Source organism: Macaca mulatta, chromosome 10 (assembly GCF_049350105.2).
Source record: "Macaca mulatta isolate MMU2019108-1 chromosome 10, T2T-MMU8v2.0, whole genome shotgun sequence".
NCBI lineage: Eukaryota > Metazoa > Chordata > Mammalia > Primates > Cercopithecidae > Macaca > Macaca mulatta.
The window spans coordinates 70,439,626-70,464,920 of NC_133415.1; the positions used below are offsets into that span (position 1 = coordinate 70,439,626).

Below are 25,295 nucleotides of genomic sequence, written 5' to 3' on the forward strand. Positions count from 1 at the left end.
AACTTTTTAGATTTAAATATAATCTTTGGAGATTTTTTCCACATCAGTACATAAAAGATAATGTCTCATGTTTTATACTTCATTTTTTAAAGTAAAATATACATGAAATATGTATTTTATGTGTACAGTTTCATGAATTTTTAGATGTAGACATCATATAAGCCGCCACCTAGATCAAGACATTCAACGTTTCCGTGTCAAAATGTAGAACATTTTCATAATCCCAGAAGGGCCCTTTATGCTTCTCCTCGGTCCATACTTCTTGTGCTCTCTTCCCCCATGCTAACTTTGGGTACCATAGATTAATTTGCCTGTTCCTAAAACTTACTTCTGTGTCTGTTTTCTTTTGCTTAATGTTATGCCTGTGAGATGGATCCATGTTTTGTGTCAGTAGTATTTTATTTTTTACCACTTAGTAGTATTTCATTGAGTGAATATACCATAACTTCTGTATTTAGTCTCCTCTTAATGGGCATATGAAATTTCTAGTTTTTTACTTTTTTGAGTAAAGCTTCAGTGAATATTATTTTACATGTCTTTTGGAAGACATATGTACTTCTGTTTGGTTTTTTTTTTTTTTGAGATGGAGTCTCATTCTGTCACCCAGCCTGGAGTGCAGTGGTACGATCTTGGCTCACTGCAACCTCTGCCTCCCAGGTTCAGTTGATTCTTCTGCCTCAGCCTCCCAAGTAGCTGGGACTACAGGCACCCATCACAATGCCTGGCTAATTTTTTGTATTTTTAGTAGAAACAGGGTTTCACCATGTTGGCCAGGCTGGTCTTGAAGTTATGACCTCAAGTGGTCTGCCGGCCTCGGCCTCCCAGAGTGCTGGGATTATAGGCGTGAGCCACAATGCCTGGCCACATATGTACTTCTTTAGGTACATATGCATATATGTTTTGCTTTAATAGATACTGCTGGTTTTCAAAAGTAACTGTTGCAATTTATACTCCCACTAGCAGTGTAGGAGCTTTTCAGTTACTCTGCATCCTTGCCAATTTTTGGTATTGTTATTGTTTTTAAAATTCAGCCATTTTGATATGTGTGTAGTGGTATTATTTAGTGTCCCTAGTGACTTATGTGTGTAGTGGTGTCCAATTCGAGTGTCCCTAATGACTTATAAGAGCCTTTTCATATGCTTATTAACCATTTAGATATCCTTGTTGAGAAGTGCATGTTCGCACCTTTTGCAGATTTTTATTTGATTATATCTTCTATTGATTTGTTGGAGTATTTTAAATATTTTACATACAAATCCTTTGTAAGATACATGTATTATGGATATCTTCTCCCAGTCTATGGTTTGCCTTTGCAGTTTCTTAATGGTGTTTTTTGATGAATAGAAGTTTCTGATTTTAATGAAGTTTAAGTTAGCAACCTTTTCTTTTATGATTAACTCTTTGTATTTTAAGAAGTTTTTGCCTGTTCAAAGTTATGAAGATAGTCTTCATTCTTTTCTTTCTGTAATTTTATTGTTTTTATCCTTCACATTTAGCTTTCTTATCAAGCTCAAATTAATTTTTGTATATGTAACATAGGGGTCAACATTTGTTTATTTTTTCCTCATATGGATATCCAAATGGTCCATTGCCCTCTATTGAAAGGAAGTCTTTTCCTCATAGAATTGTGTTGGGAAATTAGGTGGCTGTGTGATAATTTTTTACTGTACACTGTTATGGCTGCTTTCAAAAATGAGTTGGGACCCGGGAGGCGGCGGAGCTTGCAGTGAGTGGAGATTGCACCACTGCACTCCAGCCTGGGTGACAGAGCAAGACTCCGTCTCAAAAAAAAAAAAAAAAAAAGAGTTGGGGATTTTTTTCCCTATTCTTTGAAAAGGTTTATATGTGATTGGAATAATTTCTTTTTAATTGTTTGAAAGAATTCATAAATTATTTCAAATTAGTGGGGTTTTCTTTGTGGGAAGTTTTAAAAGTAGGATTCAATATTTTTAGCATTTATATGATTGTATTTTCTTTTTCATGTGCATTTTTCTAGGAATTTATCTGTTTCATATGAGTTGTCAAATTTGTTTGCCTAAAGACATTTTAGTTAGCTTTCTTTATTGATTTCTAGTTTAATTCCACTGTGGCCAGAGAATGTACTATGTATGATACCAATCCCTTGAAGATTTTAGAGACTTGCTATATGGCTCAGATTATGGTGTGTTTTGGTAAATTTCCATGTGAACTTCAAAACAATATGTATTCTGGAGTTGTTGAGTACAGTGCTCTATATGTGTCACTTAGGTCAATTTGGTTATTTATTTGTTCTGATGTTTTATATCATTTCTTTTTTGTGATAGTTAAGAAAGGGTGGTTCAATTAGTTTTACTTTTACTTTTTTTACTATGAAGTTTTATTGGTATTTAATACAATTTCATGTGTTTGAAGGCCATTAGTATTTCTCTGGGTACTACCTGTTCATACCTGTTGTGTGGCTTACCTTTTAACTCTGTTTATAATATCCTTAATCATATTGCAATTAAAAATTTTTCTTTGTCCAACTTACTGCTTTCTCTTTTGTGGCTTTTGTATTTTGTATTTCTTAAAGTCTCTTATAATTTATAAGCGTAATTTACTTGTATTTTCTTCTAACACATGTATAGTTTATTTTTCCTTTACCTCTTGAATGCATTTTTTTTTCCTGAAATGACTGAGAATTGTTCCTACATAGTTAATTGAATAAGTACAGTTTATTAAATGACTGTAATACCCTAGGCATTGTTCTACAGTGGTTTACATATTTTATTTATTTATTTATTTATTTATTTATTTATTTTTGAGACGGAATCTTGCCCTGTTGGCCGAGGTTGGAGTGCAGTGGTGCGATCTTAGCTCACTGCAACCTCCGCCTCCTGGGTTCAAGTGATTCTCCTGCCTCAGCCTTCTGAGTAACTGGGATAACAGGCGTGTGCCACTATGCCTGGCTAATTTTTATATTTTTGGTAGAGACGGGTTTCACCATGCCGGCTAAGCTGGTCTTGACATCCTGACCTCTGGTGGTCCGCCTGCCTTAGCTTCCCAAAGTGCTGGGATTACAGGCGTGAACCACCGTGTCTGGCCCAGTGGTTTACATATTTTAAATCATTTAGTTCTCACAATACCCTTATGAGGCCTATGCTTTTATCCTATGTAATACCATTATGAGGTCTATGCTTTTAAATCATTTAATTCTCACAATGCTCTTATGAGGTCTGTGCTTTGCAGATGAGGAAACTGAGACACAAGAGAGATTCAGTAGTTTGTCCAAGGACATTGTATTATTCCGGGTAAAACTAGAAGACAGAAACCATACCATAGTTTAAATAGAAGTTTAATATAAAGAGTTATTAAGCAGTGATTGGAGAGTAACTCTGTAAACATGGGAAGAGAACTCAAAAATGTATCCTAGGGCAGAGGGAGAATACCCAAAGAGAACACATTTGGAAGTAGGTTTAGACCTCATTGAAGAAGGTGTGGCTATCATCCACTGTATGGCAGAGAAGTTGCTGAATTACCCAGGCCAGAGCTAGTCTATAGTTAATGTGTGAGTAGGATCAATCCTGTGAGGCAGAGGCAAGCTTAGGCTGGTAGGTGGGCACACAGAGGTCAAGATGCTGTGAGAATTAAACCTCCCTGGGCAGGATAAAGATTGGCCTTTGGCTCACTGCACAGGTACCCTGTGGAACACTTGCTATGTGTGCCTGTGGGGCTGAGCATTGGGTATGGGGATCAACATCCTGAACTGGAGTATGGTCTCATTCTTTCTGGAGCTCTCAGCTATGCTGCTGTGGCACCAATCAGGAGCCGGAGAAAACGTGGTGTCCAAATGCTGGAGAAAGCTGCTCCCTGTGGGCACTTAGCACAGGAGAGTACCACATTGGCCAAAGTGAAGCCTGGTGAGCAAGATACTCTTTCTTCCTACAGTATTTCTTTAGTGTCCTCTACTGACAAAACTTACCCATTGTGCTAGCTGGCAAAGGAAACATACTTAGAGGGCCCATATCCATTTTCACACATCAGGCAACAAAGGGTGAATTTGTAGCTGAGAAGCGATAAACTGATTAACTGGAACAGTTACAAAGTAGTCTGACTCCTAGGCTTTTACCTTTGTGTTCTTTCTCCCTCTTATATGTAGTTAACCCTTTTCCTACTGATTTGAAATATTAAATACCTAAATTCACAAGTGTCTGTTTCTGAACTTTAGCTTTATTCTATTCCATTGACATATTTGTTTATTTTGTACTCAAACCACTCTTTTTTAATTAGAATACCTTCAAATAAAGATATCTTGCAGGGTAAATACCTCTTCATTTTTCTTTTTCAAAGTTTTCTTTTCCTGATTAAGAGTCAGCTTCTCATGCATCGTGGAAATCCTTTTGTGGTTTGATGGAGAATTGGATTTATAAGTTATAAATTGGATTTATAAGTTATAACTTATACATATATAAGTTATATAAACTTATAAATGTATGTTATATAATGTATACATATATATTATATATGTAAATGTATATACATATATACATATAAATGTATACATATATACATATACACATAAACTTATAAATGTATACATATATAAGTTATATAAACTTATAAATGTATGTTATAATGTATAAATCCAATTTATAACTTATAAATTGTTAATTTATAAATAATATTAATAAAGTTACAAATTGGATTTATAAGTTGGATTAAAGATTTGGATTTATAAGTTAACTTGGAAAAGTTTAATGTCTTTACAATATTGAATCATCACATCCAGAATTATATTGTTTTCAGAAGTAGGAGACCTGATTTGGGCTTTTCTTTATCTTGTTTTGTATTTCATACTTTTTTTGTGGAAGATTTGGTATTGAACTACATTTCTACAGTTGGTTTTGCTTAGAATCAATCTGTTGGCCTTAATTTAAATTTTTATAGTCTCTTTATATATCCCACTGATGATTTGTTTGTATTAATAATGTCCTGAAAGGAAGGCATAGATTAATGATGAAGGGTATAGTCTTCGATATTAGCTGCCTCTGTGTTAAAATTCAGCGCTGTGATCATGGGCAGGCAACTTAACTCTCTTTATAAATGTTTTCTCATTAATCAGATAGGATTAATAAGTGTTGGTTATATGACAGAATTGAAGGATCAGCGAACTCATCCGATACATTTAAGAGTTTGGAGGCCGGGCGCGGTGGCTCAAGCCTGTAATCCCAGCACTTTGGGAGGCCGAGACGGGTGGATCACGAGGTCAGGAGATCGCGACCATCCTGGCTAACACGGTGAAACCCCGTCTCTACTAAAAAAATACAAAAAAACTAGCCGGGCGAGGTGGCGGGCGCCTGTAGTCCCAGCTACTCAGGAGGCTGAGGCAGGAGAATGGCGTGAACCCGGGAGGCAGAGCTTGCAGTGAGCTGAGATCCGGCCACTACACTCCAGCCTGGGCGACAGAGCGAGACTCCGTCTCAAAAAAAAAAAAAAAAAAAAAAAAAAGAGTTTGGCACTAGGCCTGCAGCATATTAGGAAATAGTTACTTTCATTGCCTTCCACCACCATCATCATTGTTGTCATCACTGTCATTGTCTTTGTCATTGTCATCTTGACAGTGTTTATGACACTCAAACTGTCCTGTCAATTCTCCTGGATAAGCACCGTCACCTCACTTGTACATACTGGTTGGCCTCTTGGAAAGAATCTGAACCACATTTTAGGTTACAATCTTTTATACAGTTGGCCTTCTCTCCCACCCTTACCCGATTTGAAGGACATTTCCCCGTTCTATCTCTCTTGTAGGTGACATTTAAAAGTTTTAGCTTATTTTTCCCCCATTAATTTTTATCTCCAAGGTCAACTTGAAGCTGTTTATAATGATGTTTATTCTTTAAAGGGAGTTTATGGTTTTGTGGTCACTAAATGCCTGGAGCATGTATATAGTTTTGATAGTAAGATAGTATCACATTTTCAGTTCATTTTAAACACTCTATTCTGAAATCTATTAAAAAAGATTTAATTTAATTTAAATATATAGTATTTCAGTTCAGCCTTTGCTTCTGTAGCACATGACAAAACATGAGAATATGTATTTTATATTTGTTCTTTTCTTGCTTCCAAGTTTTCATTTATTTTTTGATTTAACTCTTATTGCTCATGGTTATTAAGGGTTTTCATTAGTGTTACTTGATATATCAAAAAAGAATTTCCAAGATATATTCAAGTTGTTTTATTGAAACAACTGCAAAACTGAGTGGGAAACTGAAAGACATTTCTGACATCTTTTTTGCCAATTTTTTTTTTTTTATAGGAATCAAGAACCCAGTCTCAGTTGCCAACAGACTCTTATGTGAAGGGCAGAAGGGCAAGCTCTCGGCTGGCAGAATTCCTCCCTGGTAACCACTTTGTTCTTCCCAACTTTCCCTGTCTTTAGTGCATTTTTATCCACAGAAGGCTGATGCTGTTGGTTACATACCAGGTATCATGCCTTTGAAGAAGAAGATAAACTTTGTTCTGTGATCATGGAACATTTTGTACAGCTGATAAAGTTCTGGATGGAAAAGAATATTATGGATTAAAGCAGAAAGGGGATCAGTGTTCAACTGGGCTCATTTTATTTTGAAACTTAAAAAAAAAGTTACACATTGTAGTCTAGAGTCTAAAGTAATTTTTAAATTTGAGAAGTTCTTAGCATAAAAGTACATGGAATATAGTAAATAGCCCTTATGAACCTGTGATCCAGCTCCAGTAATTACCAGTGTTTTGTTCTTATCTGTCTCATGCATCTCAGGTTTTTTCCTATAGGGTTTTTTGTTTTTGTTTTTGTTTATTTTTATTTTATTTTATTATTTTTTTTTGAGATAAGGTCTCACTCTGTCACCCAGGCTGGAGTGCAGTGGTACAGTCATGGCTCACTGCAGCCTTGACCTCCTCTGCTCAAGAGATCTTCCTGCCTCAACCTCCTGAGTAGCTGGGACTACATGCTTGTACCACCATTCCTGGATATTTTATTTTTTTTAGAGATGGGGTCTTGCTATGCTGCCCAGGCTCATCTCAAACTCCTTGATTCAAGCAATCCTCCTGCCTTGGCCTCCCAGAGAGCTGGGATTATAGGCATGAGCCACTGTGTCTGGCCCCTATAGTATTTTAAAGCAAATCCCCGACACCATAGTTTACCCTTAAATAGTTTTGTAAGTAATTCTGTGTTTGCAAAACATAGCCACCGTACTGTTAGCTTGCCTAACAATATTAAAACTTATGCTTTAATACCATGTTATACTTAGTCTATGCTCAGCATACCTGGTTATGGAGGTTACATTAATGTTCTGTGTTCAAAGTTGTGGTGACAGTGCTGTAGGAATCACTTTGTTTGATTCTACTGTGTTTTGAAGTCACAGAAAATATATAGTTAAAAAAAATCTTAAATCCTTTACCCAGCTAGATTTAAAATTTTAATTATATATATCCCAGTTTAATTATGGCACTAGAGAGTCAATTATGAAAAAATTCTCAAATATTAATTTTTAATATGTGTTTTTGATCAAGCAGTGGTAAGGGGTAGCAAATCTGATTTATTGAGATCCTTTCTAATATCTGTTGGATTGATTTCAGTAAGTTTCCTGGTAACTCTGAAAGTGAGAAAAGTGATTTAAAAAAATCTTCCCTCATGATTTATTTAAAAAATGCTTCTCTCATGATTTATGTTAAACCCATGCTATTTTGTTTAACTGGTATGAGATTATCAATCCAAAATTTACTAAGTATTTGTTTAGTAGGTACATGTGGAGTCCTTCTATCCATACGTTTTTAAGGGAGTAGTAAGTGCAAAGAGATTGGATTTATATTCTCTGTAATGTGCATTTAAACATGACTGTGTTCTTTCACCCAATATTTTCTATTGTGTGTAGAACCTAATTAACATGAACTAAACAATTTAGAAGACATGTACCCAGTAGGGAGGAGAAGATGTAGTTGTTTGGTTGGCAAGAAAAATAGCATAAACAGTGTAAAAAGCATTTGGAAGTTCACCTACAAGTCTACTATAATCCCGTTGCCCCCACTCCTCATGGCATTTACCAAGCAAATTCTCAAATTTATATGGAGGAGCAAATGTAAAAGAATAGTAAAGACAGTTGTAAAACAGATGAAAGAGTTGGACGTACTTAATGGATAGCATGATACTTTTATATAATACTATAGGAATTAAAACAGGTTGATATAAAAGATTAGTAAGAACTGCAAGTCTAGAAGCTGACTCAGTGCATGAGGGAATTTGGTCTGTGACAACAGTGTCATCTCAAATCATTGTGGGGAAAAATAATGGTGTATTAAATAAATTGTGTTGGGACAGTTGGCCACCTAGTGCAAGAACATTAAATTCCAATGTCATATCACTAAGAAAATGCCCAAACCCAAAAGTAAACAAGTGTAGTATAAAAATATTAGGAAAAAATATGGGAGAGTATTCTTATGACTATGAGGCAGCAAAAAATTTATTAAGATAAAAAATAAAGCTAAGTATTGAAACATATGACAAGTGAAGATGTATACCGGTTATACAACTGAAGATACTACGATCAGAATTAAAAGACAGTATGTCCTTTGGAACTGAGAAAAATTATTTGCAGGATATGTAGCAAACAAAAGATTATCCAGAGTGTTTATGAACTAGAAAATATCAATAAGAAAAAGACAGCTCACATTTTAAAAATCAGTAAAGGATACAAATAGGCAATTTATGGGAAAGAAAATATTAATGGGATATAAACATATGAAAAGGTGCCCAATAATATTAATCAAGGAATTGTTAGTAATAAAATAGATGATATTTTCACCTTTTTCAAGTAGCAAAATTAACAAAGACCAACAATATGCAGAATTATTCAGGGCATAGAAAAATCGGTTCTTTTGCTGTTGATGGGAACATAAACAGCCGGTTGAGAGACATTTGGATATTATTTATTAAGTACAAATTAAAAATGCACATTGTATGCCCAGCATTTCTATCCTGAGACAAAATGCCTTCACAAGAAGGCTCATACAGCACAAGAAGGCTATAGCATTGTTGTTTGTAGAAAATAAAAATGTAAGCTCCCGAAATACCCATCAATGGCTAAATAAACTGTTTTCTAGTTATATTATTAGATATCCTGTGGCATTAGAAAAAAGGACAGAAACATTTGCATATAGTAACATGGCTTACTGTTAGAATTAATTTACTTGGGCTGCTTTAACAAAATACCTTAGATTCAGTGGCTTAAACAGTAGAAATGTATTTCTCACAGTTCTGGAAGTTAAGAAGTCCAAGAACTAGGTTCCAGCCTGTTTGGTTTCTGGTAAGCGTTCCTTTTCTGGCTTGCTTTCTCACTGTGTCCTTACACTAGAGATAGGGGTATAGGTATAGGGAAAGGGTTGTTGAGAGAGAGAAAACTTTCCTTCTTATAAAGACACTAATAGCATCATGAGGGCCCTACCCTCATGACTTTATCCAACTCCGATGATCTCCCAAAGGCCCCATCTCCAAATATTATCATATTGAGGGCTAGGGCTTCAACAAATGAATTTTTGGGTGGACACGATTCAGTTCAGAAAGAGATCTCACATTGTAGAGTAAAAAAATCAAGTTGCTGATGATATGTTCATTTTGACTTCTGTTTTCTTAAAAACATTACAAAACAATATGATGCATACCTGTTTTCTGCCACCTAGGATAGGAAATAAAACACCACCAAAAGATTTGGAGCTGCCTAGACTAAACTCTGCCAATTTACATTTCTGCCTACAATGTCTTATGATCATTCAACCAAACACTTAACAGGAGTAATATAATATTTTAAAAATCTTTCCAAAGTTAAAAGGGAAGAGATTTAACATGTACTCCTTGTTCCTTCCACTGTCTCACATGCTCACCCTGACCCCCATCTCTGCCCTACCTCTAGGTAACAATAACCCTGATTTTAAGCTTTTCTCATTGCCATATATTCTTTCATATTATTACAGCATATCTAATACTCTAATTTTCTGTGGCTACATAAATACGTGCATAGATGTACAAAAAAGACTTGTAAAGTAGGTTATGAAGCCCACTGTGATCACCTCAGGGAAAGAGGGAAGAGGGAGTAAGATGAGGCAATTGTCCAAGGGGACATATGCAATATTTTAATATTTTACAATGAGAAAACATACAGGTGAAAGTGATGGCTACCTCTTTATTAAAATGATATTATATAATAATGGTACACCTGTCTGGAAGTAGCTGGTTTTCTCACAAACATAGTTTTCAACTTTATGTTTTGAGTATTTTGATATTTTAGGTATTTAATATTTTCATATGAATTTTAGAATTAGTTTTTCTATTTCTGTAAATAGCCTGCCAGAATTTTGTTTGCGATTCTAATATATGCATTTATTAAGATTTTTAAACTCTCTCAACTGTTTTATAGTTTCCAGTGTATAGATGTTGCACAGCTTTTATTATATTTATACCTGGTACTTCATTTTTTTGATGCTGTGGTAAATGGTGTACTTAAGCATGTTAATTTCCAAATGTTCATTGTCAGTATGTAGAAATATGATTGATTTTAACATATTGACATTCTATCATGGGAATTTGGTAAATCCATTTGTTTCAGTCCCAGTTTTTATAGATTCCATAAGATTTTCTTTCTTTCTTTTTTTCTTTCCTTTTTTTTTTTTTTTTTTTTGAGATGGAATCTTGCTCTCTGTGGACCAGGCTGGAGTGCAACACATCTCAGCTCACTGCAATCTGTGCCTCCCAGGTTCAAGCAATTCTCCCGCCTCAGCCTCCTGAGTATCTGGAATTACAGGCATGCACCACGATGCCCTGCTAATTTTTGTATTTTTAGTAGAGGAGGGGTTTCGCCATGTTGGCCAGTCTGGTCTTGAACACCTGACCTCAGGTGATCTGCCCGCCTTAGCCTCCCACAGTGCTGGGATTACAGACATGAGCCACCGTGCCCAGCCAAGATTTTTTACATAAATATTATGTCTCCTGGGAATGAGTATAGTTTTATTTCTATTTCTAATCTGGATTCTTTTGACTATTTTTTTTTTGTGCTTTATTGCATTGGCTGGAACTTCCAATGCAGTGTACAGTAGAGAAGTGTGAGAATGGACATCCTTCCCTTGTTTGTGATCTTAGGGAGGAAGCATTTGGTCTTTCACCATTAAGTCTGATGATTGCTGCAGGTATTTAATCACAGATGCTCTTGATCATGTTGAGAAAGTTCCCTTCTTTTCCTAGTGTATTAGACCATTTTGATGCTGCTATGAACAAATACCCAGGACTGGGTAACTTAATAAAAAAAAAAAAAAAAGAGATTTAGGCTGGGCACGGTGGCTCACGCCAGTCATCCCAGCACTTTGGGAGGCCGAGGCGGGCAGATCACGAGGTCAGGAGATTGAGACCATCCTGGCTAACAAGGTGAAACCCCATCTCTACAAAAAAATACAAAAAAATTAGCTGGGTATGGTGGTGCACACCTGTAGTCCCAGCTACTCAGGAGGCTGAGGCAGGAGAATGACTTGAGCCTGGAGGTGGAGCTTGCAGTGAGCCGAGATCACGCCACTGCACTCCAGGCTGGGTGACAGAGCGAGACTCTGTCTCTTAAAAAAAAAAAGAGGTTTAATGAACTCACAGTTCGACTTGGCTGGGGAAGCCTCACAATCATGGCAAAAGGCGAAGAGGAGCAAAGGCACATCTTACATTACATGGTGGCAGGCAAGAGAGCGTGTGCAGAGGAACTGCCCTTTATAAAACCGTCAAATCTCATGAGACTTACTCACTATCACAAGAACAGCATGGGAAAAACCTGCTCCCATGATTCAGTTACATCCCACTGGGTCCCTCCCACGACACATGGGTATTATGGGAGCTACAATTCAAGATGAGATTTGGGTGGGGACACAGCAAAACCATGTCACCTAGTGTGCTGAGAACTTTAGTAGGAATAGGTGTTGTACTTTGTCAAATGCTTTTCTGCATCTATTGAGATGATCCTATAATTTAAAAAATTTAGTTAGCTAATTTAGTGATTTGTTGATTTTTGACTGATAAAGCAGCATTCCTGGGATAAATTCCACTTGGTCATAATGTATTATCCTTTTTATATATTGTTGGCTTCAGTTTGCTAATATTTGGTAAAGAATTTTTACATCTATGTTAATGAGTGATACTGGTTTATAGTTTTCTTGTAATAACTTTGGTTTGGGTTCATTTTGCTTTTTGGTTGTGTGGGGATATATATTTCATCAGCTTTGGGAAAAAATTGCTCATTATCTCTTCAGATATTTTTTTCTGAATCCCTGTCTCTTCTATTCTATTCACAATTCTGATTGCACATAAATTCAGCCCCTTGTGGTAGTTTACAGATCACTGACGATTTGTTTACTTTTTTCATTGTTTTTTCTCTGTTTCATTTTGAATAGTTTTCATTGCTGTCTTCAAGTTTACTAATTATTTTTCTGTCTAATCACGTAATATCTTGCTGCCTGCTAATCCCATTCAGCTTGTGTTTTATTTCTGACGTTGTTATTTTTATCTCTACAAGTTTGATTTGCATCTTTAGAAAAATGTCTTCCATGTATCTACTTTACATGCCTAAACTTTCCTCTAGCTTTGTGAACATATGAATAGTGTTATAACAATTATTTAAATATCTTTGTTTGCTAATTCTGTCCTCTTTGTTATTTATGGATTGTTTTCAGTTGAATGATTTTTCACCTCATTATAGGTTACCTTTTCCTCCTGTTTTGCGTGCTTGGTAATTTTTATTGGGTTTCAGACATTGTGAGTTTTACCTTTTTGGGTGCTGTGTATTTTTGTATTTTAAAAACTATTCTTACATTTTATTCTAGGATGTGGCTAAGTTACTTAAAAACAGCTTGAGCCTTTCAGGTTTCGCTTTAAACTTTGTTACATGAAATGAGAAGCATTTGGCCTTGAGCTAATTTTGCCTTGCTATTGAGGCGGAATCTTTCAAAGTGTTATAACAGATGCACCTAGAATGAGGCCTTTACTTTGGCTGGTGGGAGCAGGAGCTGTTGTTCCTGGCTGTCTGAACTTGGAGACTTGGTTTTTTTTTTTTTTTTTTAAACTTTCATTTCATTTGTTCCAAGACTTTGGGTAATGTCTTCTTACACATACACTGATCTCTACTTAGCTGAAGACTAGAGGGATACTCTGCAGATCTCTAGAGTACTTTCTATATGCAGTTCTCTCCTCTCTGGTACTCGGTCTTATGAACTGTGGCTATGTGGCTTCTCTGGATGCCCTTTCTGGATGTCACTTCAACTCAGAGATACTGCTGGAGCTCCTGTGCTGTGGTTTAGAAACTCTCTAGGCAATAATGAAGGTGAACCCTATGATTGCAGTAAGACAATCACAAGGTTTACCTTGTTTCCTCTCTCTCAAGGATCACTGTCCTATGTTGCCTAATGTCTCAATGTCTGAAAACTGCTACTTTCTGTATTTTGTCTTTATTTTTTTCTCCATCTTGTCCCGAAGTGAAAAATCTCTCATGTACCTGGAAGTTAATCATCTAAATTATAATAGAAATGAGATGACTAGAAATATTTGGATCACATGTAAATAAGCTTGAAGTAAAAACATTATAAATTTGGTTATGTTGATTTAGGGTATTCAGAGAAAATTTTTTTGGACTATATTACATTTAGACAGTGAACTCTAGAGAGTTTCTGCTATAACAAAACACCTTAATACCATAAACTAGGTAGCTTATAAACAATAAAAGTTTCTCACAGTTCTGAAGGCCGGAAAGTTCAAGATCAAGGAGTTGGGGAATTCAGAGTTGGGGCAATCAAGAGGGCTAATCCCATTCAAGAGGGCTTCACCCTCATGACCTAATCACATCCCAAAAGGCCCCACCTCCTAATGCCATCCCAATACTTGGGGGTGAGGTTTCAAACTATGAATTTTGTGGGAATACAGTTGTATATGTTAGAACATGACATAATGTTTAGAATGCTTCAGGCACTGTTCTAAATGCTTGAGATATGTTGATGAAAAAATGAAGATCTCTACCCTTATGAAGCTTGAAGCTTTTAAGGAATTTATGCAAAGATAAACTAACAGATAACAATGTGTAAATTTATCAATTATATAATACGTTAGAAGGTGGAAAAAGGGAAAAGGAGCAGGATAAGGGGATTGTGAGTACTGGGTAGAGAAGTGCAGGGTATTGGGATGCATTTTTAAGGAGGCCTTATCAAGGAGGGATGTTTGAGCATGTGAAGGAGTTTCCCATTTGGGAAATTAGGGGAACAGCCAGACAGAGGAAACAGTCAGGGTGAAGACCCTGAGGCAGGAGCCTCCTTGATATGTTTGTGGCTTTACAAGACATTGAGTAGAGTACACAAGGGGGCAAGAGGAATAAGAGGTGAATTGGGGAGTGGGGAGAATCAGATTCTATGGGAGCTTATAGATTTTTTAAAAGACTCTAGTTTTTGCACTGGTCCTCACAAGAGGTTTTACAGGATTTTGAAAGAGGAGTGCCATTACCTGAATTGTATTTTACAAGGATTTTAGTGGCTGGTGTATTGAGAATTGTCTGGGGTCAGGGAGTACAGGGCAAGGCAAGCATAAAAATAGTGAGGCCACTGCAGCATTGTAGGTATCAGATGATGGTGGCTCAGACCAAGGTGGTAGCAATGGAGGTGGTGAGAAGTGGTCAGATTCCAGATCTGTTATAATGATAGAGTCAATGGGACTTCGAAGTAGATTGGCGTGAACCTTTTCTAAAAGTTTCCTCCTTGGAGAATCAGAAGAATGCTTGAGAGAAGTTTGAATTGGTACTGCATTTAATGTTTGGGAATGTGATTTTTTTTTTTTTTTTTGACGTGTCAGTACAGTTTTTAGTAAAAGCTTCTGCTAAAATGATTTCAAAAGCAGTTATATGATATTTTGTGCAATGATGATCTACTATACAGTAATTTTTTATGTTAAGAAAAAGGGTAGATATTTAGTATGCTTATCCATAAGATGACATCCAACTATTTGCCTCCCTATGAATATTTCACAATGCCCAAAGTATTTAAAAACTTAAATAGCTGACAATAGCAAATTGATTTTACTTAGACTCAAACCTTTGAATGATTAAAAAATATGTAAAATAAAGCTAAGAATATTTAGTAAAATGCCCCTCACTGATTCCAGATACTGGAATTGAACCCAAAATGACCAATGGGAGTGCTGAGAATATTAGATTCAACTCCAAACTTTTGTCTTGATCATTTAGTTTACTACTTCAGCTTCTCTTTTACATCTTCTCATGAAGAGAATTATTTCTTTTATCAGTTTTTGTTTTTCCTAGAAGAAGGAAATGCTAAAAATGCCATCAGGACCGTTCAAATTTGCATCCAAGCTCCTATTTAAGTTATCTTAACATTTAAACTTTATGTGACAGCTTTTCTTTGCAGTGGATTTCGTTTCTTACAAGAATAGGAAAAACTGTTTTCTATTGTTAGAATCCTTTCGAATTTTTTTTTAAAAATTGAATTTTGAAGAGGTAAAGTTGTTTATTGTTATTGGCCTTCTCTCCTTTCTATTTAAAATAGTCCCTCCATCCCCATCTTTATGTATATTAGAAAGCAGTTATTGTGGTTAACCATTTAGTTTCCCATTGGAGCCATTTGGATATGTTTTTGAGGGTCTACTTAGATTTTGTTTTGCCAGTCTGTCACTGGTCTTATTAACAGTCAAATCTTAAGACTTCAATATGTATTACTTCGAGTTTTTAGTGTTGGAATGATTAAAATAACAGAAACAAAAAATAGGGAGTGGAAAACTAGCAAGTAGGCACAAGTTCAAGGAATCCATTACTGGCTGGCTGAGATCTTTAAGTAGTTGGCTATGGAAGAAGATGGAGTGATTAATTATTATGGTAACTGCTTGCTATTACTATTTGCTTAATCAAATTACTTAGGGAATGGGGTAGTTACTTATCCTACATGCTATTTGAAATATTTGAAAACAAGTCTTTTATATTTAGCTATCAGTATCCTTTTATCCACTTTGTTATGTTAAAACTTGCTGTTTAGGACTTAAAAGTTACTTTTGGGACATACCATAGTACTTTACTTACCACAGTAAAAATGATTCTGAGGGTTATGTATATATTTTTATTGCATCAAGGCTTAGAAATGTAACCATACATATTTGAGCATCTCTAGATGTACCCACTAATTTTGGATGGATCCAGGTATTCTACTAGGTAATAATGCCAAATCTGAAGGCATTCACTTAATTATAAACTGTTAATTTGATTAATCAATCTTGTAACATTAACTGAGAACCCTGTTGGTCCAAGATAAATCTTAATATTTTCTACTGAGAAGTCAACTATTTTTACATCTTATTATGTTGAGTTTTGCCAATTTTTACTAATCAGTTATTGCAAATGGTATTGTAACATTCCAATTGTAAAATTTCTAATTTGGGGAAAAATTTTCAGGAATTTTTTAGCATGCAGTCATCTTATTACTTTGAGGTAAATCAGGAATTATGTCCATATGCAAGACTTTTTCTCAATTGCCTTACCATATTACCTATATTTATTGAATATGTAGGAGAAGATGACACTGAATTTTAAAAATAATTTTTCTGTTGTTAGCTTTTTAGTTGGAGAAGGAGCCTACAGATGGGCAGTAGATCATGGAATACCCTCTTGCCCTCCTAACATCATGACCACAAGTGAGTAAAAACTTAAAAAAAATTAAGCTATATGAGCATATATACCTGAAAGTATAATATTGCTTCTGTTGTGACCCACGTAGCATAGATATTTATGGAAGAAAACTTACATGTTGAAAGATTTGTAGTTAAAAGATATGTAGAAAGTTATTTCATTTTAAGCCACCTTTATATTCCCGAGGTCATCTCACTGCTTCCTTATGCTTTATAAAAGTATTGCTAAAAGATCCCTTTTAGAGATTACTTAAAATAACTAATAAAACCATAATACCACCCTTCAATGAGAGAGAGAGAGATGGAGAGAGAGAAAGGGAAGAAAATATAGGTCAGTACTTAACAGTCCTTGAACTGAGGGAAGGACTTTTTAGATACAAGTGCAAGGGAAGGAAAAACAAAGGTGTGACTACATAAGAGTTAAACTGAAAAACAGTTATCACAAATATAATAAAGGGATAAATATCCTTAATCTATGAAGAAATTTGCCAAATTTACCAAATTAAAAACAGCACAAATACAAGTAATTGCCCAATATAAAAATGATCAAAAGTCCTAAGTACGTAATATAACCTAACAGGCAAATTCAAATTAAAATGAGTACGTGTTGAATTTGTTCCCTTTCAACTTTTACTTTTGAAAGATTTAAAACATATTATTCCTGGTAATTGTTTGGTTAAATAATCATAATACATTGTAGGTATAAATGTAAATTGGCGGAGATTTTAGAGGACAACTAAGTAGTACAACTAAGTGTTCTGCTTCTAGGAACCTGTCATTGGAGATAGACAGAGATTTATATAGAAGGGTGCTCAAGTGAGCATTATTAAGAATATACAAAATTTTGAAAAAATCTTGTACCCAACACAGAGGAATATGAGTAAATAAATGATCATATATTCTTAAAATGAAATGTTATGAAGTAACTAGAAATTATTGTGAAGACTAATCTCTGATAATGATTAAATCTAATGACTGAAAAAAGTGAAAAAATGAAGTTATAAGTATGTATGTTTGTGTATATTATATGTCTATTTTAAAAATATTTTCATAAAATGAGAAAGAAATATTAAAAACATACACTAATTATTTTTTAAATAAAAATTTTATTTTTATCACTGAAATCTTGAATATAATTTAAATAATCAAATGAAAAAATGAGGATTAACTCCAAGGAAACCAAGTTAGTTAAATAGGGTATAATTAGCCAGGTGTGGTCATGCACTCCTGTACTCTCAGCTACTTGGGAGGTTGGGGCAGGAGAATCCTTTGAGCTTAGGAGTTTGAGGCTGTGGTGGGCTATGATTGCACCACTGTATTCCAGTTTGTGTGACAGAGCGAGACCTTGTCTCTAAAAAAAAAAATTATATTCGGAATGAATATTCATGTAGTGCTAAAAGTTGTAATATAGGTAGGCTAGAGGGAAGAGAAATGTGTGTGTAGCAGTAGGGCTGGATTATGAGAGTTTTAAATTCCCATGATTGCTGTCACTCATTATGTCTTACAGTCTTTCCAATGGAACTTATTTTACAGTTCTTATATCAGGCAAACAAGTTAGGTCATCTGTCAGTTCCCTTTTTTTTCCCTTGGAGACAGGCCACCTGGCACCTTCCAGTCTAGAATCTTACTAGGTCTGCTGCATGGCTGCCATCCTGAACTGTGCCTTGCTTCACCTTGTGATCTCCTTCGCTTCTCTCCAGTATCAGGTTCTCTGTTTCCTGGATCTCATGTGTTTTTCTTCCTTTTTTATTCCTTATTCAGTACATACGAGACTGAAAGTCAGTTTCCCTTAGGTTTTTGAGGAAATTGTTATCTTATTATCTTGTTTCCAGTCTTGCTATTATGCAAGACTCACAAATGTTTTAGTGTATTTTTTCTCTTTGGAAGGAAGCTCTTAATTCCCATGTTTTGATGATCACAATGAAGCATCTTGGGGCATTTTTTTTTTTTATTCTTTATGTTGAGTGCTCATTTTGCACATTCAGTCTGGACATTTATATGCTTCAAATTTGGAGAAATTAAAATAAAATTTTGGGATAATTTCTTGCTTCACATTTTCTGTATTTTATTTTCCTAATACTTATTTTTTAAACACTTTTAATTTTAGGGGCACATGTACAGGTTTGTTATATAGGTAAACTCACGTCACAGGGGTTTGTTGTACAGACTATTTAGTCACCCAGGTATTAAGCCAAGTACTCTTTAGTTATTTTTCCTGATCCTCTTCCCCTGTCCTACCCTTCATCCTCAGTTAGGCTCCACTGTCTTTTGTTCCCCTCTATGTGTCCATGTGTTTCCATCATTTGGCTCCCACTTATAAGCTAGAGCATGTGGTATTTGGTTTTCTGTTCCTGTGTTAGTCTGCTAAGGATAATGGCCTCCATCTCCATCTATGCTCCTGCTAAAGACATGATCTCATTCTTTTTTATGACTGCATAATATTCCATGGTGTATATGTACCATATTTTCTTTATCCAGTCTATCATTGATGGGCATTTAGGTTGATTCCATGTCTTTGCTATTGTGAATAGTGCTGCAGTGAACAAATGCATGCATGTGTCTTTATGACAGAACAACTTGTATTCCTTTGGGTATATACTCAGTAATGAGATTGCTAGGTCAAATGGTAGTTCTGTTTTTAGCTCTTTGATGAATTACCACACTGCTTTCTACAATGGCTGAACTAATTTACATTCCCACCAGCAGTGTATAAGTACTTTTTCTCCACAACCTCACCAGTATCTGTTATCTTTTGACTTTTTATTAATAGCCATTCTGACTGGTGTGAGATAGTATCTCATTGTGGTTTTGACTTGCAGTTCTCTAGTGATCGGTGATGTTATCTTCTTTCCCACCTTAATCCCTGATAGCTACTAATATATTTTACGTTGGTATAATTTTGTCATTTCAAGAATGTAATATAAATGGTATCATACGGGCTGTAACCTTTTGGTATTTGCTTTTTTTTTTTTTCCCGCTCCTGACTCTAACTCTCTGGAGATAACATCCACATTGTGTTTGTCAATAGCTTGTTTTTTTTTTTTTTTTCATTCCTGAGTGTTCATGGTATGGAGGTACTACCACTGTTTAGCCATTTGCCCATTTATGTCTGGGTTGTTTCCAATTTTTGGCTATTATAAATAAAGCTTCTGTAAACATTCTTGTACTTTTTTTGTGGTTCTTTTTAAAATTATGGTATCATACACATAACATAAAATTTACCATCTTAAACATTTTTAATGGTATAGTTCAGTAGCTTTAAATATTTTCTTACTGTTATGGAACTAACACTATCATCATCTATAGAACCCTCTTCATCTCGTAACACCCAAACTGTACCCATTAAACAGTAACTCCCCATGTCCCTTACATTTAGTCCCTGGCTAGTTCATTTTTGTCTCTATGAATTCTGCTTTTATAAGTGGAATCATAGAGTACTTGTCCTGTTGTAATTGGCTTATTTCACTTAGCATGACTTCTTCAAGGTTCATGTTGTAGCATGTGTCAGAATTTCTTTTTAAGGCTGAATAATATTTCATTGTATGTATATACCACATTTTGTTTATCTACTCATCCATTGATGAATACGTGGGTTACACTACCTTTTGGCTGTCATGCATAATGCTACTGTGAACATGGCTGTACAAATATCTGTTTGAGTCCCTGCTGTCCATTTTTTTGGGTACCCAGAAATGGAATTGCTGGATCACATGGTTATTCTATTTTTATTTTTTGAGAAGCCACCATATTGTCTGTTTTCCATAGTGGCTGCACCATTTCATATTCTATCAACAGTGCACCATGGTTCCAATTTCTCCATATCCTTGTTCTTTCCTTTACTTTTTAAAAAATAGTTGGCATCCTAGTGGCTGTGAGTTGGTATTTCATTGTCATTTTGATTTGCATTTCGATAATGATTATGCTGTTAAAGTGTCTTTTCATGTGCTTATTAGCCATTTTTATATCTTTCTTAGAGAAATATATATCCTAGTCCTTTGCCTATTTTTCAATCAGGGTTTTTCTTGTTGAGATAATAGGAATTCTTCATGTGTTCTGGATATTAACACTTGTCAGATATGGCTTGCAAATATCCCATTCCATGAGTTGCCTTTTCACTCCATTGATTGTGTCTTTCACTCATTGTGTCTTTTAAATTTTTATCTTTTTTCTCTTTTATTGTCTATGTTTTGGTGTTATATCCAACCTTTTCTCCTATGTTGTTTTCTAAGAGATTTATAGTTTTAGCTCTTACATTTAGGTCTTTAATCCATTTTGAATGAATTTTTGTATATGGTATAAAGTGGGGGTCTAATTATTTTGCATGTGGTTATCTAGTCTTTCAAACAGTTTGTTGAAGACTGTGGTTTCCCTATTGAATGGTGCTAGTACCCTCATGAAATCATTGACCATACACGTGAGAGTTTATTTCTGAACTCTTTAATCTATTGCATTTTTCCGTGTAACAACCTTTATGCCATTTCCATATTGGTTTTTTTGAGATGGAGTCTCACTCTGTTGCCCAGGCTGGAGTGCAATGGTGCGATCCTCTGCTCTTTGTAATCTCCGCTTCCTGGGCTCAGACAATTCTGCCACAGCCTCCCGTGTAGCTGGGATTACAGGTGCCCACCACCACACCCGGCTAATTTTTTTTGTATTTTTAGTAGAGATGAGGTTTCACCATGTCGGCCAGGCTGGTTTTGAACTCCTGACTTAAAACGATTTGCCTGCTTTGGCCTCCAAAGTGCTGGGATTACAGGCATGAGCCACCACCCCTGGCCTCCATGCTGTTTTGATTGCTGTAGCTTTGTAGTAAGTTTTGAAATTAGGAAGTGAGACTTCCAGATTTTTTTTTGTTTCCAAGATTGTTTTGATTATTTAGAGTCCCTGTAGATTGTATATGAATTTTAGGATTGATATTTCTATTTTTTTAAAAAAAAAAACGCTATTGGGATTTTGTTAGGGATTACACTGAATCTGTAGATTGCTTTAAGTAGTATTGACATCTTAATAATATTAAAGCTTCCAATTCTTGAACATGGATGTCTTTTCATGATTAACATCTTTAATTTCTTTCAGCAATGTTTTGTTGTTTTCGGCATACAAGTCTTTTGCCTCCTTGATTTTTGTTTTTTTCCTAAGCATTTTATACTTTTCGATGCTATTGTAAATGGGATTGCTTTCTTAATTCATTGTTAATTTATAGAAATGCAACTGATTTTTGAGTATTGATTTTGAATCATACAACTTTGCTGAATTTGTTAGTTCCAGTGGGTTTGTGTGTTTGTGTTGGGGGGTGGGGTTAGAGATCTTTAGGATGTTCCAAGTATAAGATCAAGTCATAATTTTATTTCTTCCTTTCCAATTTGAATGGCTTTTACCTCTTTTCCTTGCCTAATTGCCTTGGCTGGGACTTCCAGTACTTCTAGGACTTCTAGTTCCAGTACTTCTAATATTAGGTTTGGACTTCTAGTACTAGAAGTGGTGAAAGTACATATCCTTGTCATGTTTCTGATTTTAGGGGAAAAGCTTTCAGTCTTTCTCCATAGATATGATGTTAGCTGTGGGCTTTTCACATTTTGCCTTTTTGTGTTGAGGTCGTTTCTTTCTATTTCTAGTTTGTTTGGTGTGTTTATTATGAAATAATTTTGAATTTTGTAACATGATTATTTGTGCATCCATTTATGATCATGCTGGGTGGGGTGGCTCATGCCTATAATCCCAGCACTTTGGGAGACTGAGGTGGGAGGATCACTTGAGGCCAGAATTTCAAGACCAGCCTGAGCAACATAGTAAAAAAAAAAAAAAAAAAAATCAAAAGGCTTTTTCCCTTCATCCTGTTAATGTTGGTGTATAACATTGATTTTCATATGTTGAACGACCTTTGCTTCTTAGGAATAAATTGCACTTTGTCATAGTGTATTATCCTTTTAATATGCTGCTGCATTTGGTTTGGCAGTATTTTGTTGAGGAATTGTGCATCAACGTTCGTAAGAAATATTGGTTGGTAGCTTTCTTATGGTGTCTTTGTATGGTTTTGGTATTAGGATAATGCTGGCCTCATATAATGATGTTGGAAATGTTTCCTCTTTGTTAATTTTTTTGGTGTTTATTGTTTAAATGTTTGGTAGAATGCTCCAGTGAAGCCATGAAGTCTGGGAATTTTTTTTTTTTTTCTTTTTTTTTTTGCCAGGAGAGTTTATATTATTGATTCAGTCTCCTTACTAGATATGGGTTAATTCAGATTTTGTTTCTTCATGATGCAGTCTTGGTAGGTTTTGTGTTTTTGGACTTTGTTAATTTCATTTAGGTCATCCAATATTTGGGTACCCAGTTTTTCATAGAACTCTCTTATTTATATGTGTGTGCATATATGCATATATATATGTGCACGTGTATATGTATACACACATATATATACACATACATACATACATACACACATATACACATACACAACACACAGACACACACACACACACGTATATAGAGATATAATTTTTTTTTTTTTGAGACAAGGTCTTGCTCTGTTGCCCAGGCTGGAGTGCAGTGGCACAAACGTGGCTCACTGCACCCTTGACCTCTTAGACTAAGACGATCCTCCCATCTCAGCCGCTAGAGTAGCTGCAACTATAGGTGCATGCCACCATGCCTGGCTAATTTTTTGTATTTTTGTAGGGACAGGGTTTCACCATGTTGCCCGGGCTGGTCTCAAACTCTTGTATTCAAGGGATTTACCCACACTGGTTTCCCAAACTGCTGGGATTACAGGCATGAGCCACTGTACCTGGCCTATAATACTTTTTATTTTTGAAGAATCAGTAGTAATGTCCCCACTTTGATTTCTGATTATAGTAATTTGTCTTTTTTTTTCTTAATCTAGCTAAAGATCTTAAATTTTGCTAATGTTTTCCATGAACTTTTGGTTTTATTTGTTTTTCTTTTTTTTTTTTTTTTTGGTATTATCTATTTTATTTATCTCCACTCTGATCTTTATTTCCTTTGTTCTGCTAGCTTTGGGTTTAATTCTTCTTTTACTAGTTCCTTAAGTTTTAAAGCTAGGTTGTTGTTTGAAATCTTTTTTTCTTTTTAAATGTGTTTATAGCTCTAAAATTTTTTCTTTCATAAGGCTTTTGATGCACTTTGTAAGTTTTGGTGTATTAATTTTTATTCACATCTAAGCGTTTTCTAATTTCCTTTGTGATTTCTTTCTGTATTTTAGTTTTGACAATTTGTGCATTTTTCAGTTTTCTTCTACCATTGATTTCTAACTCCATCCTGTTACAGTTGGAGAAGATACATTGTACAATACCTACCTTTTACATCTATTGAGATTTGATTTGTGCTCACATACAAATGGGACATTTTGGAAAAATATGTCAAGTGAACTTGAGAAGAATGTGAGTTCTATTGTTGAATAGAGTGTTCTGTTTATATCTTTTAGATCTACTTGGTTTATTGCGTTGTTCTTTTTTCATTTTCTTTTGTGTATATTGTCTTGCTTTTTTTTTTGTGGTTATGATGGGGATTACATTTAACATTCTAAAATTATAACATTCTAATTTGAATTTAGACCAGCTTAACTTCAATAACAAATAAAAATTCTGTTCTTATACAGCTCTATCTCAACCCTCTTTTACAAAATTGTATCTTTTCCCATTGTTTGTCCCAAAACAGACTGATAGTGTTTTAATACTTCAGTTTCTAAAATCATGTAGAAAATAAACTAGACATGGTGGCTCACACCTGTAATTATAACACTTTGGGAGGCTGAGGTGGGCAAATCACCTGAGCTCAGGAGTTTGAGACCAGTCTGGCCAACATGGTGAAACCCTGTCTCTACTAAAAATACAAAAAGTTAGCCAGCCGTTGTGGTGCGTGCCTGTAATCCCAGCTACTTGGGAGGCCGAGGCAAGAGAATCGCTTGAACCTGGGAGGCAGAGGTTGTAGTGAGCCCAGATTGTGCCACTGCACACTAGCTTGGCGACAGAGGGAGACTCTGTCTCAAAAAATAAATAAATAAATAAATAAAATCATGTGGAAAACAAAAAGCATAGTTAGAAACCAAAATTACAATAAGACTATCTTTTACAGTTGTCCATGTATTTATCTTTATCAGAGATCATTGTTTATTTACAGCTTTGAGTTCTGTCTAAGGTTCTTTCATTTTAACTGGAAGGATTTCCTTTAGCATTTATTGCAGGGTAGCTCCAGTAGAAAAGAACTGTCTCAGTTTTTGTTTATCTGAGAGTATTTCAATTTGCCCCTCATTTTTGAAGGACCGTTTGGCCACAGCCAGGGTTCTTGGTTGATGCTTTTGTTGTTTCAGCACTTTGAATATATCAACCCACTGTTTCTGGCTTCCAAAGTTTCTGATGAGAAATCTGCTTATAATTTTATTGAGGATCCCTAGTAGGTGATAATCTGCTTTTCAAGATGCTCTCTTTGTCTTTGGTCTTTGACAATTTGATTGTAATGTGCCTTGGTATGGCTCTCCCAGTTTTCCTACTTGGAGTTCCTTGAGCTTCTTGGGTGTTTATGTCTTGGGTGTTCATATCTTTCATCAAAGTTGGCAAGTTTTCAGTTACTATTTCTGCAAGTTAACCATCTT

The 25,295-nt window shown here is 35.3% G+C and overlaps 1 protein-coding gene across 12 annotated transcripts in view; it reads left to right on the forward strand.

Annotated features, from left to right (window-relative positions):
• Nucleotides 1-25,295, forward strand: part of TASP1 (taspase 1) — a 400,343-nt gene that overhangs the window by 56,223 nt on the left and 318,825 nt on the right. For 11 of the 12 annotated variants that reach the window (XR_001447603.3, XM_077951190.1, XM_077951189.1 and 8 more), the window contains 2 exons: nucleotides 6,275-6,359; nucleotides 16,614-16,693. Coding sequence is in view for 11 of the 12 variants with exons in the window: in XM_077951190.1 (XP_077807316.1) it covers nucleotides 6,275-6,359; nucleotides 16,614-16,693 (165 nt within the window). In the remaining variant the exon portion in view is untranslated. The remainder of the gene's footprint in view (nucleotides 1-6,274; nucleotides 6,360-16,613; nucleotides 16,694-25,295) is intronic. The other variant, XM_077951195.1, reaches the window with a different exon arrangement.